We start from the raw sequence: 14,471 nt of genomic DNA on the forward strand, positions 1-14,471 counted from the left end.
CTGCCTCCTGGGTTCAAGCGATTCTCCTGCCTCAGCCTCCTGAGTAGCTGGGACTACAGGCGTGCAGCACCACCCCTGGCAAATTTTTACGTTTTTAGTAGAGATGGAGTTTCTCCATGTTGGTCAGGCTGATCTCGAACTCCTGACCTCAGATAATCTGCCTGCCTCAGCCTCCCAAAGTGCTGGGATTACAGGCGTGAGCCACCCTGCCTGGCGAAGAGAGTTATCTTTTTTTTTTTTTTTTTTAAAAGATATATTTTTATCATTGAGCAGAAATGTGATTTTACAATTAGTTTCCATATAAACTTTTTGTTACCAAAGTATCTTGAAATTACATACTTAACAATATTCTTTTAAACAATGCCTTTTTCTTTTTCTTTTTCTTTTTTTTTGAGACAAGGTCTCGCTCTGTCACTTAGGCCGAAGTGCAGTTATGTGATCGTGGCACACTGCAGCTTCGACCTCCTGTGCTCAAGTGATCCTCCCACCTCAGCCTCCCAAGTAGCTGGGTCTACAGGTGCATGCTGTGACACTCAGCTAATTTTTGAAACTTTTTTGTACAGACAGGGTCTTGGTATGTTTCCCAAGCTGGTGTTAAACTCCTGGGCTCAAGTAGTCCTCCCATCTCAGCCTTCCAGAGTCCTGGGATTACAGGTGAGAGCCACTGTGCCCAGCACGTGAACAGTTAACTTTTTTTTTTTTTTTTTTGTATGTTTGGTTTACCTTTTTTTTTTTGAAACAAAGTTTTGCTTGTGTTGCCCAAGTTGGAGTGTAATGGCGCGATCTTGGCTTACTGCAACCTCTGCCTCCTGAGTAGCTGGGATTACAGGTGCACGCCACCACCCTTGGCTAATTTTTTGTATTTTTAGTAGAAATAGGGTTTTACCATGTTAGGCTGGTCTCGAACTCCTGACCTCAGGTGATCTGCCTGCCTTGGCTTCCCAAAGTGCTAGGATTACAGGCGTGAGCCACTGCGCCTGGCCTACTTTTTTTTAATGCTTATTTTTTTCCTTCAGTGTGGTTTACTTTTGATATTTTACTATGCATGTAATACTTGGAAGTATTAAATTGTATTAGTATTGGTGACAGATGACACTGACCTTATTCTTAAATTATGGAAAATGACGTGTGCGTGTGTGTGTGTGTGTGTGAAGGGATCTCACCGTGTTGCCTAGGTGGACTTCAATGGCTATTCACAGGTGCAGTCATGCACTACAGCCTCAAACTCCTGGCCTCAGGAGATCCTGAGTAGCCTCCTGAGTAGTTGGGGGTAGACATTCTTTCAGTTTCCTGGGAGGTCTTGTTTTTAAACCCGTCCTGCCTTAAATTGTTCAATTTTAGTTCTGTGGCTTTGAGTCTGAGGTAATTTTCAGTTTATTGGTATTAGAAACATTCCTGTGTTTGTGTAGTGCTGGGTGTGAAATGTGAAGTTAAATCTTTAAATAGTTAATAGATACTTCTAGATTGCTATACTTTTGTGGTTTATACTCTTCACTGTGAGAGTAGATTACTTGAAATGCTTGTGCTAGATGTTTTGTCTTTTCAAATTTTACAAATCCGGCCTTGCACAGTAGCTCACGCCTGTAATCCCAGCACTTTGGGAGGCTGAGGTGGGTGGATCACCTGAGGTCAGGAGTTCAAGACCAGCCTGGGCAACATGGTTAAACCTTATCTCTACTAAAAACACAAAATTAGCCAGGCATAGTGGCACATGCCTATGATCCCAGCCACTTGGGAGGCTGAGACAGGAGAATCACTTGAACCCAGAAGGCGGAGGTTGCAGTGAGCAGAGATTGCACCACTGCACTCCAGCCTGGGCAACAGAGTGAGACTCCGCCTCAAAAAAATAAATAAAAATAAAATAAATTTTACAAATTAATATTAAAAAGTTTTTATATTTGTGTTTCCCTACTTTATATTAAACATATATATTTGCTGGCCTTTGTATTGCTTTTCTATGAATTTAATTTCCTGTTTTTTTTCCCCAGTGGCATTGTTCATCTTTTACTAATTTTTAGGAGCTCCTTGTTTTTGTTTTTTGTTTTTTGTTTTTTGTTTTTGAGTTTGAGTCTTGCTTCGTTGCTCAGGCTGGAGTGCAGTGGCATTATCTCGGCTCACTGCACCTTCTACCTCCTGGGTTCAAGCAATTCTCCTGACCTCAGGTGATCCACCCACGTCGGCCTCCCAAAGTACTGGGATTACAGGGATGATCCACTGTGGCTGGCCAACATGTCTCTCTTTTTAAATAATTGATCTTGTCCAACGTGACATATTTCTCCATTCGTAGAAGAATGCATTTGATTTTAGAACTTTTCTGTGGAACTTTGAAAGGCTTTTCACATGCAGAAACTGATTTTCACATTGGCTTATCTAGTTTTAGTATGTGTCTAGGATGTGTGTGTGTATACATTTTTTAACCTGGGGCATTTAGTCAAAGAAATTACAGTATTAAAAGCTAGATCTATGCTTATATTTGAAGGTAGTGTCAACGGGGTTTCTGAATGTCTCCATTTAAGATTGAAGTATGTTGCTGCTATATGATTTTTTTGGAAGATGCTTTTTTCCTTCTTGTTTTCAGATATCTGCCTTGAGTTTTCAGATGTCTGCCCTGATTTTTCAGATGTTTGCCTTGATAAAGGAATACCTTAGTAGAATTTTCTGTGATTAACAGGTTAGAGTTGTACCCCTCTTCCCTGAGACAACTTGTAGGGCCCTTGAAGCAGCATTGTCTGTGTACTTCATCTTGTTCTGCAAATATGACCTATTGTTTGTATGAGTATGTGCCATGAAAACGGTTAGGAAGGCCGGGCACAGTGGCTCACACCTATAATACCAACACTTTGGGAGGCTGAGGCGGGTGGATCACCTGAGGTCAGGAGTTCGATACCAGCCTGGCTAACATGGAGAAACCCCGTCTCTACTAAAAATACAAAAATTAGCCAGGCATGGTGGTGCATGCCTGTAATCCCAGCTAGTTGGGAGGCTGTGGCAGGAGGATTTCTTGAACCCGGGAGGAAGAGGTTGCAGTGAGCCAAGATTGTGCCACTGTACGCCACCCTGGGCAACAGCAAGACTGTCTCAAAAAAAAAGAAAAAAAAAAGAAAAGAAAAAGAAAATGGTTAGGAAACATTAGCCTCCCTCTTTTTTTTTTTTTTTTTTTTTTTTTTTTGAGACAGCGTCTAGCTCTGTTGCCCAGGCTGGAGTGTAGTGGCACCATCTCGGCTCACTGCAAGCTCCACCTCCTGGGTTCACACCATTCTCTTGCCTCAGCCTCCCGAGTAGCTGGAACTACAGGCACCCACCACCACACCTGGATAATTTTTTGTTTTTTTAGTAGAGACAGGGTTTCACCCTGTTAGCCAGGATGGTTTCGATCTCCTGACCACGTGAGCCACTGCGCCCGGTCCTTAGCCTGCCTCTTAAGCTGTAAGTGGTCTCGATATGGAGACAAAGTAAAATACTATGAATGATAAATAATCTAGAACTTGAATTAAAGTAGGTGTATTTTTATTTTGTCACTTTTTATTAAAAGTTACTGTAGTGTGTTCTCTACTAAGTACCGGCACTATATTTTGAGTGCTTGCAAGACTTGGAATTCATTGTAAAATTACTGTTCTTGGACTGAGGTTACATTTTAGTCTTGTCAGTGGGTTCTTCACCAATCAATTGGAATTGATTCCAATACAGTCTTTCCCCACAGTTGAATATAGAATAAAATCTGTTGCACACTGGGTGTAGGGGCACATGTGTGGCAGGACTGCTTGAGCCTAGGAGTTCAAGACCAGCCTGGGCAACATAGTGAGACCTTATCTCAATTGAAATATGTATCTATACAAAAAATAAAATTCATTACAGTTCTTCTTGCTGGAAAACAAAATACTGTTTTTTAATTAAAAAAAAAATTTTTAATTTAGAGATGGGGTCTTGCTGTGTTGACCAGGCTGGTCTCGAACTCCAGGCCTCAGGCAGTTCTCCCATCTGGGCCTCCCAAAGTGCCGGGATTACAGTTGTGGACAACTGTGCACGGCTGACGAAGTATTTTTTAAAGACGCACCACTAAATGGAGATTTGATTCACATTTAATAGTTTTTGACAAGTGTTTTCTATTTAAAAACGTTACTTTTTTTGTAGCATTATTCTGGCTTTTCACTTAATTTAGTAAACATTTGAACACCTTTGTATTCCAGATACTGAGCAAGATTGGCAGGGTTCTGCCCTTATGGAGCAGAAGGAAGGCAGGGAGATGGACTAAAACTTGAAAACTAACTAACCTAAGTACCATGCAGAAAATGAAACAGTATTAATTGGCAGAAGGAGAGCGGGCAGTTTTGGCTAGTGTGGTTAGGGAAAGCCTCTCTAAAGAGATGTCTCTTGGGTGGAGACAAGATGTGAAAAAACCCAGCTTGCCTGTTTTTCGGGTTTCAGCCTTCCAGGTGAAGAGAAGCACAAAGTTCGGAAGTCTTAAGGCACAAAGTCTGGCATGTTCTGAAAGAAGGCCTTTAGATACCTTGTCAAGGAGTTTAGATTTTATTCTGAGTTTTAAACAGGGAAGTGACACAATGAGTTGCATTTTAAGCTTGTTCAGGCTGTTACATGGATCATTAGGAACCATATTGTTTCAGGCTAGTGAGATGCTCAGATGAGTCTTCCTTCTGTCTCTTCCCTCATCTGTTTCTCTCTTATCTGGTCTTAAGCTCCTCCATCTTTTCCTTTTTAGTTGGAAAAAAGCTCAAATATCTAGAAAAAAGAGGAGTTATATGTACTCCAAAAAAGGGACCTCACAGTAACCTGGGGATAGAGTTAGGTAGGAGTGAGTCAGGGCTCAGGTTGAGGTTCTAGAGGCACAAGGCAGCGAGATCTTGCTCTGGCATCCCCTCTTACAGAAATAAAATATGCTGATAGAAGTTTATAGTGTAACAGTAAAATATAAAAACAAAAAATAAGTAATGTAGAAAATAAAAACCCTTCACAGTCCTGCTGAAATGATCACTGTTAACACTTTAATTCTAGAGTTCCCCATCCATTTATTTATTTCTAGATTTCCCTCCCTCTTTGTAGATTAATCTTAAAGAGGTTCAAACTATATATTTTGTTCATTTTTTGTTGTCTTGGATGTCTTTTCCCATCTCTGTATATGTGGATCTACTTCATTTATCACATGGATATTAACATGGTTTATTTAATTCCCTATTGTTAGGTATTTGGTTTTTACCATCATTTTTCAAGGGTATAAATAGTGCTGCAGGGAATATGCTTACACATGTTTTTATACACTTGTCTTAGACTTCTGTAGTACAGATTTCTGGAGAATACTAGATCATTCTTTAAGAATATTTCAAACTTTTAATAGATATTACCATATTCTTTTCCAAAAAGGATGTATCAAGACTGTATGAGAATAACTCCATGTTGTGATCTTAAGTTGTCTCAAAACCTCTTTGGTTTTCTCAGCTGTCATCTAAGAATACTAAATATCTCACCTCCCTCTTGATTTGGGCATGTGATGTGATTTAGCACATAGTGGATATTCAGTTAGAAACTTTTGATTAAAAACAAGGTTTGGATTCTGTGGTCCTTAATTCTAGGTCATTTCAGCTGTGACTAAAATGATTTGAGTGTTAGTGTTATATATGGGAAGGTAAGGGCTGTGGAGTCAGTGCAGCCCAGTTCAGAATCCTAGTTTGCCGCTTACAAGCTGTGTGTGAGAGAATTTTCTCAACTGTAAAATGGGGATATAATTCCTACCTAGAGTAGCACTGAAAGTAATGTGGATAATGATTGGAATGTATGCTATGTATCCTGCCTCATAATAGTAAGCTTCTAGTAAATAGTAGCTATTGTTAATAATAAAACAAGTTTCTGAAGGAGGAAGGCTTGAAAAGATGGGATTCTTTATCAACTTCAAAGTTTTCTAAAGGAGGAAACCCCACCCCCTTTACTTCTGCATGGTTTCTGACCATGAACTGAACTCTGAACTCTGAACTCTGAATGTTATGGTAGAAAATTCATGTACTTTAAATTTAAACAGATATGGAATGTGGTTATTTTACCCACTGCTGGGGTGTTCTTGGGCAAGTAGCATGACTTCTGTGTCCAAAAAGCAAAGGGTTTGCAGTGGCTTAACCTGTAATCCCGGTATTTTGGGAGGCTAAGGAGAGTGGATTGCCTGAGCTCAGGAGTTCGAGACCAGCCTGGGCAACATAGTGAGAGCCTTTCTCTACAAAAAACTGTTTTTAAAAATTAGCTGGGCATGGTGATGCGCATCTGTGGTCCCAGCTACTTGGGAAGCTGAGGTAGGAGGATCATTTGAGCCTGGAAAATCGAAGCTGCAGTGAGCTGTGATCATGTCTCTGCACTCCAGCCTGGGCGACACAGCAAGACCCTGTCTCAGAAAATAAATTAATTAAAAAGAAAATGTGGATGGAGGAAGGAATTAAAAATCTGGCCGGGCGCGGTGGCTCACACCTGTAATCCCAGATGTGATTTGGGAGGTCGAGGTGGGCGGATCATGAGTCAAGAGATAGAGACCATCCAGGCCAACATGGCCGACCCCATCTCTACTGAAAATACAGAAATCAGTTGGGCATGGTGGTGCATGTCTGCAATCCTGGCTACTCAGGAGGCTGAGGCAGGAGAATCGCTTGAACCTGGGAGGCGGAGGTTGCAGTGAGCCGAGATCATGCCACTGCCTGGTGATAGAGTGGACTCTGTCTCCAAAAAAAAAAAAAAAAAAAAGAAAAGAGAAGAAAATCTTTGGGGTTCTTACACAAATTAAATGAGATAATTTATAAAGTGCCTAAAATACATCCTAGAAATAATAGTTTTTCTTCCATGAAGTCATAAATTCTGGCTTACACTTTTTTGCAGGTATTTCTCATAGTACTAATGTGTTCCTCACACTCAAGGGTAGTTGCTTAGGAAGAAGAGAAATGTAATTGAAAAAGTAATAGACTAGAAGTCTTGACACCTGGGCTCATGTTCCAGTTTGGCCTTTTTTTTTTTTTTGGAGGTGGAGTCTCGCTCTTGTCCCCCAAGCTGTGCAACCTCCACCTCCTGGGTTCAAGTGATTCTCCTGCCTCAGCCTCCCCAGTAGCTGGGATGACAGGCACCCACTACCATGCTTGGCTAATTTTTGTATTTTAAGTAGTAATGGCATTTTACCGTGTTAGCCAGGCTGGTCTGAAACTCCTGGCCTTAAGTAATGCAGTGGCCTCTCGGCCTCCCAAAGTGCTGCGATTACAGGCGTGAGCCACTGTGCCTGGTCCTTTGCTAAATCTTTCTTTCTTTCTTTCTTTTTTTGAGACAGAGTCTTGCACTGTCATCCAGGCTGGAGTACAGTGGTACGATCTCGGCTCACTGCGAGCTCCGCCTCCCAGGTTCACACCATTCTCCTGCCTCAACCTCCTGAGTAACTGGGACTACAGGCGCCCGCCACCATGCCTGGCTAATTTTTTGTATTTTTAGTAGAGATGGGGTTTCACCGTGTTAGCCAGGATGGTCTCGATCTCCTGGCCTTGTGATCCACCTGCCTCGGCCTCCCAAAGTGCTAGGATTACAGGCTTGAGCCACCGCGCCCGGCCATCCCTTGCTAAATCTTTTAACTGCTGGTCCCATTTTCCTCATCTATGAAATATTTTATGGAAATGTACTATTAAAGAAAATTTTCTTTGCTAATAAATGCAGGAGGTATCACTTATGAAAAACCCACATCGTGCTATTTTCATAATTGGTCTTTATATATTGTGTTCTTGGGTTAAATACTTTTGTTCTAGACTTATAATTATTTGTGTTTCTTACCAGGTTTAAGAATTGTTTAAGCTGCATCAATGGAGCACATACAGGGAGCTTGGAAGACGATCAGCAATGGTTTTGGATTCAAAGATGCCGTGTTTGATGGCTCCAGCTGCATCTCTCCTACAATAGTTCAGCAGTTTGGCTATCAGCGCCGGGCATCAGATGATGGCAAACTCACAGATCCTTCTAAGACAAGCAACACTATCCGTGTTTTCTTGCCAAACAAGCAAAGAACAGTGGTATGTGAAAATTCTACTTAGGAAATTTAACTATTTATCTGCCTGTGGGACACATTAAGGATCATGTTGTTCAACTTAAAGACAGGCAAAATATTCATTGTCATATAGGGTCTTTATTAATTTTTTTTCTAACTGCAGATTCATTTCTTTATATTGCTGTTCCTTCCACACCCCCTATTTTTTCCCACCTCTTGGCCTTCCTTCTATTACTCTTGCTTGGAATGTCTTCCTTTGTGCCACTTCATCCAAACAAATAGTACATTTTAATGGGTATATTTCAAAGAATTTTCTTTGAAAAGTCTCTAGGCCTTTCCAACTACTTTTTTTAGAAGACATTTTGTTTCTTCTATTAAAATATTCACCTAAAGCTTTTTGAATATTACAATCAAGTATAAAGAAGAAAGTAAAATTACATAGAAAAAATTATTTTTGTGTATTTCTTAGGCCCAGGACAAGTCTGGAGGCAGCTTAGAAATCATACAGTCTTCTTTTTCAGGGCACTGACACCAGCCAGTTAGTTCTGCATAGTTTATTTTTGTTGTACCAGTGACAGGTTCATATTGGCATCATGGCAGGACGCTGCCACTAGGTTTTTGGATAGAAAATTTCTTTTTCCTTTTTTTTTTGTTTGTTTTTTTGTTTTTGAGACGGATTCTCTCTCTGTCACCCAGGCTGGAGTGCAGCTCACTGCAACCTCTGCCTCCTGGGTTGAAATGATTCTCCTGCCTCAGCCTCCCAAGTAGCTGGGACTACAGGCATATGCCACCACGCCTGGCTGATTTTTTTGTATTTTTAGTAGAGACGGGGTTTCACCATGTTGGCCAGGCTGGTCTCAAACTCCTGACCTCAGGTAATCCACCCGACTCGGCCTCCCAAACTGCCGGGATTACTGACGTGAGATACCACCCCAGCCTGATACGAAACTTCAATTTTTCTAAGAATTTAGCACTCAAAAAGGTTATCTGGTCGGGTGTGGTGATTCACCCCTGTAATGCCAGCACTTTGGGAGGCCGAGGTGGGCAAATGGCTTGAGTTCAGGAGTTCGAGACCAGTCTGGGCAACATGGCAAACCCCATCTCTACAAAAAAAAATTTTTTAAGTAGGCCGGTTGTGGTGGCTCACGCCTGTAATCCCAGTACTTTGGGAGGCCAAGACCAGCGCATTACTTGAGGTCAGAAGTTCAAGACAAGCCTGGCCAACATGGTGAAACCCCATCTCTACTAAAATTACAAAAATTAGCCAAGCATGGTGTTGTGCGTTTGTAAGCCCAGCTACTTGGGAGGCTGAGGCAGGAGAATCACTTGAACCTGGGAGGCAGAGGTTGCAGTGGGCTGGGATTGCGCCACTGCACTCCAGCCTGGGCGAAAGGGCGAGACTCTATCTAAAGAAAGAAAGAACAACAAAAATGTAGCCAGGCGTGGTGGCACGCATCTGTAGTCTCAGCTACTCAGTACTCAGGAGGCTGAGGTGGGAGGATGGCTTGAGCCCAGGAGGCAAAGGTCGCAGTGAGCTGAGACCGCACTGCTTCACCCCAGCCTGGGTGACAGAGAGCCAGACCCCTTCTCAAAGAAAAAAAAAAAAATTTCTACTATTATGGATAAAACAAAACCAACCACCTAGCCAAAACAGAAAAGTGAAATTGTATTGGTTTTGCTTAGTGGAACTGTTCAGAGAACTTGAGTTCAAAACTTCCATGCCTCTTCCTCTCCCATCCTCTGTTCTTTGTGTAAAATCAATGCATTGTGTTTATACAGTATAGTCAGGTGAAGCAAGGTTCTGAGGTGGGGAACCCCAGTCCAGAGTTTTCTCTGTTTGCTTGTAACAGTTCCACTCTTCCCAATTTGTTAATAAATTGTTTATACTTTTTTTGTGAACCTAAGGAGCCTCCCCAGTATAGTGTTGAATACTTAGGTGCATTTTGAACTGAAGGCAAAACTCAAAAGTCCAATTAAAGTTTGAGTAAGTTTATCTTTGTCTTCTTAAAAATGAAAATTTTATGGCTGGCAAAATAAGTAGTAATAATCCCCTATATCTGAATAGTGGTCTTTTGTTTGCAAAGTAATTTTACCTACTGTTTCTCATTAATTTTCTTTCTGACCCTAAATTGAGAAGTCAGATATAGGAAGTGTGTGTTATGAGAAGTTGAAGACCATTTGGTGCTTCTTCAGAGTGTTATTGAGACTATCTTCTCCATCCCCATCTGCTACCAGTTTGCCCAGCAGGCTGGGAAACTTAATTTGGCATAGTGATTAAGTGTATGAACCTTTAAAAGAAGAAAACCCCAATTTACATCCTTGCATTGCCTTTTATTAGCTATATCATTTAAACAAGTTTTGTACTTTTTTGAGCCTGTTTCCTGACCTTTATGAAATGAGGCTTGTACTTAGTACAGTGACTGATTCATTAGTGAAGTGGTAGCTATGATGATGATGATTATATATTTTTTTTAGATAGAGGCTCTCACTGTCACTCGGGCTGGCGTGCAGTGGCCCGATCTCGGCTCACTGCAACCTCCGCCTCCCAGGTTCAAGTGATTCTCCTTGCCTCAGCCTCCCAAGTAGCTGGGATTACAGGCACCTGCCACCGCATCTGGCTAATTTATTGTATTTTTGGTAGAGATGGGGTTTCACCATGTTGGCAAGGCTGGTCTCAAACTCCTGACCTTGTGATCCACCCGGCTCACCTTCTCAAAGTGCTGAGATTACAGACGTGAGCCACCGTGCCTGGCTGCTGTGACTATTTCTTAGCTTTTTAAACATCTGTGTAGTCCTTGATCACCTCCATTTGAGCACAGCTGGTGGTTGGAAACCAAGCTTGACTTCTCCTACAGCTTATGAGAAGGTTGTAGCCTAGGTTAGTTTTGCCTATTACTTTGGGTAAAGATGTACTAACTGTGGAAGAACTGGCTGCTTTCACCAGGCAGCGAGCTTCAGGAAAGCGGTAGAGGAGGGAAGAGTCACTTAGTTAGGCCAGCACCATCAGTCAGCTGTTTTTACTCCTCTCCAGGTTGCTTCACTTCCTGAACCCAGAATGACTCTCATAATCACTCAGTGGGTTCTAGAAATTATTTAGCTGATTACAGCATGTATCCATGGAGGGCTGTAAAGAGGAGAATGAGACAGAGGACGTGTATCTGTTTTAAATAATTTTAGATGTGATAATTAGGTTTTTGAATGTTTCTTCTAATTTTTATTTTCTAAACATGTACCTCTTTGACTTTCTCCTGCTGCTGTTGCTGCTATTGTTGCTGCTGCTACTGCTTCTAATTATTATTAGATGAGTGATTGACTGGAGCCAAGGACCACTACTGTTAGAATCAGCTGACCAGCAGGTTAAAATACAGATTCGTTCTGTATGAATGGGCTTTATTCCATACTAACTGAATCAGAATCCTTGGATGTGTTGGACAGGTAGATGGAATCTATGTTTTCACAAGTTTCTCTGAGGATTCTAATGCCAGCTACATTTGGGAACCTGACTGGATTAGACGATATTTAAAGAACTCTCCAGCTTGAATTACGATTTAATGAAGACTGATAATATAACAGATATCACTTTATAGCTTAGAAAACATTGTTATACAGTATTTGGTGCAGGTCATGATTCTGTTAGTGTATGTTTATTACTCTTCGTTTTCCTCATTCTTAGTGTCTTCATAGTTCAGATCAGTATAGCTTACTTGTTTTGTTTCTGGAAAGCTGGAAGTTGGTGGGTATCACTGCGTCAAGAAACTTTTAAAATAAACTTATTTTGGAACATTAAAAAATATATACAGGCTGGGTGCAGAGGCTCTTCCCTGTAATCCCAGCACTTTGGGAGGCTGACGAGCCCAGGAGTTTGAGACCAGCCTGGGCAATATAGTGAGATCTTGTCTCTACCAAAAAAAAAAAAAAAAAAAAAAATTAGCTAGGGGTGGTGCTGCCCATCTGTGGTCCCAGCTGAGACTGAGGCAGAAGGATCACCTGAACCGGGGTGGTCAAGGTTACATGAGTCATGATCATGCCATTGTATTCCAGCCTAGATGACAGAGCAAGACCCTGTCTCAGTATATATAATATAGATTTTATACACACACACACACACACCCCCGCACGTAGAGAGAATAACAAATCTGATGTACAACTTACCCACTTTCAACACTTAGCTAACCATGGCAGTCCTGCTTAATCTGTGTTTTCATCCACTCCTTTCCCAGTGTTTTGACACAAATCCTGGATATCATTTGTCTGAACTATTTTGGTATGTACAAGGAACTTTTAAAGAATGCTAATTTTATTTATTTTTAAATAGGTAAAGCATTCATATGAGCCAGAAGTCTTGGGTGACCCCTGCCCCTGTATCCCCATTTCTTTTCCTCAGAGGTTTCCTATGATCAATCTTCTATCTATTCGAAGAATCAGTTGGTTTCCCCTTATCCTGTTGTTCATGGCCTTTGCTTTCTTCGACATCTCTGAAGGAGAGGAAAAACCATCGGTAGCTAAGGAGGCTATCACAAACTCCAAAGGAACTTTTTTCGTTTGGAAAATCTTTTCCTTTCTCCCAGATGATTGATCCTCCCGGAAAATATTCCTCCCCCACTCCCATCACCTTCTGAGCTAATCTGTTACAAGTTCAAATTCTTCTACACTGTACTCTGAATGTGGGGTCCATCTTTGGGCTTCAAATAATGATTACTGGGCAGATAAGTCCCCATCAGTCCCTGGTGATAGCAAAATAAAGCCTTGTGGAAAACTTCTTACGTTGCCCCTGTCTGATGTTTTCAAATTCTTTAGGCTCACATGCATTTCCTTCTTTCCTAGATTGTTTTCTCTGCTTTGCATCCAAATACTATACCCTGGTTTGGAGCCTGGTAACTAGGAGGGCCCAGATACCTATGTCCTGTTTCTTAAGACTTTTTTCTGTTGTAAACCAGCTGGAGAAGGTTGGCTGGATTGGCATTGAGGTGCCTGGAGTAAGAGCCAAGATTAAGAACACTTTGGGCCTTTTGGAGCCCTGCTTTGCTTCCTTTCCCCTCCCCGTGTATTCACATAGGTAAATATATGCATACACTCACCACCTTCTGGGGAAGGGATTGGCTGGCTGCTGTAAGCTGTTAACACTTTCAGAGGAGGAACTTTGCTGTAAGAAGTTAACAAGCACTGCAAATGTATGTTTTGCCCTCCTTGCTGGCCATACTGACTCTAGTTACTTTACTTTTGATTAACTCTTGGCTTTGAAGTTAACACATGGAGGACTTTTATTAAAACTCTGAAATTTTAGTTCAAATTTTTTTTACAGCTTCCATTAATTGTGAGTATCCTGGGCACTCACACTTCCCAATAGGGTTCTGAGTACCTGCCTAGCTTTTTGAGGGTTGAGTACAGGGAAATATAGAGAAGTATGTGCCATTAAGGCTGCTTGGTATGGTATGTACATATATTTAAACTAAGATTGGTGTTTGTCCCTACAGCAGGGCTGGAGTTCTATGTCTTCCACTTCCTGCTTTGCCTTCACTAGAGTTAAGTACTTGTGAGATGGAATTTTTGTTAGAATGATTAGTCATTTTTGTTGAAATAAGTTGAAGTACAAATTTTGATCATAAAAACTCATGTTTGTTTATAGAGCAGGTTGGCTTATTTCCTCTTTAATGAATCTAATGAACATACATGTGTTTACATTCTAATCACACAAAATTAGAGACATGTAAAGGAAAAGTTTATCATTTTCTTTTTTTTTTTTTTTTTTTTTTTTTTGAGACGGAGTCTCGCTCTGTCGCCCAAGCTGGAGTGCAGTGGGCGGATCTCAGCTCACAGCAAGCTCCGCCTCGCGGGTTCACGCCATTCTCCTGCCTCAGCCTCCCGAGTAACTGGGACTACAGGCGCCCACCACCTTGCCCGGCTAGTTTTTTGTATTTTTTAGTAGAGACTGGGTTTCACCATGTTAGCCAGGATGGTCTCGATCTCCTGACCTCGTGATCCGCCCGTCTCAGCCTCCCAAAGTGCTGGGATTACAGGCTTGAGCCACCGCACCCGGCCGTCATTTTCTCTTTCTTAACCACTATCTCTTGATGTGAACAGCTAAGTGTAAATCTTTCCGCACTCATATTTCTTCATACAAATTTCTTCACCTTTTTTTTTTTTTTGAGACAGAGTCTCACTCTTGTCACCCAGGCTGGAGTGCAATGGCGTGATCTCAGCTCACTGCATCCTCTCCCTCCTGGGTTCCAGCAATTCTCCTGCCTCAGCTTCATGAGTAGCTGAGATTACAGGTGTCCACCACCATGCCTGGCTAATTTTTGTATTTTTAGTAGAGACGGGGTCACTGTGTTGGCCAGGCTGGTCTCGAACTTCTGACCTCAGGTGATCCACCCGCCTTGGGCTTCCCAAAGTGCTGAGATTACAGGTGTGAACCACCGTGCCTGGCCTCTTCATCTTTAAAATAATCTTACTCTATTATGCT

The 14,471-nt window shown here is 41.6% G+C and overlaps 1 protein-coding gene across 2 annotated transcripts in view; it reads left to right on the plus strand.

Moving 5' to 3' along the window:
* The window catches only part of RAF1 (Raf-1 proto-oncogene, serine/threonine kinase), an 83,566-nt gene that overhangs the window by 40,678 nt on the left and 28,417 nt on the right, over positions 1–14,471 (plus strand). For both annotated transcript variants that reach the window (XM_007985267.3, XM_073009835.1), the window contains exon 2: positions 7,801–8,033. In XM_007985267.3, coding sequence (XP_007983458.2) covers positions 7,827–8,033 — 207 coding nt within the window. In that variant the 5' untranslated portion in view covers positions 7,801–7,826. The remainder of the gene's footprint in view (positions 1–7,800; positions 8,034–14,471) is intronic.

Source organism: Chlorocebus sabaeus, chromosome 22 (assembly GCF_047675955.1).
Source record: "Chlorocebus sabaeus isolate Y175 chromosome 22, mChlSab1.0.hap1, whole genome shotgun sequence".
Taxonomy (NCBI): Eukaryota; Metazoa; Chordata; class Mammalia; order Primates; family Cercopithecidae; genus Chlorocebus; species Chlorocebus sabaeus.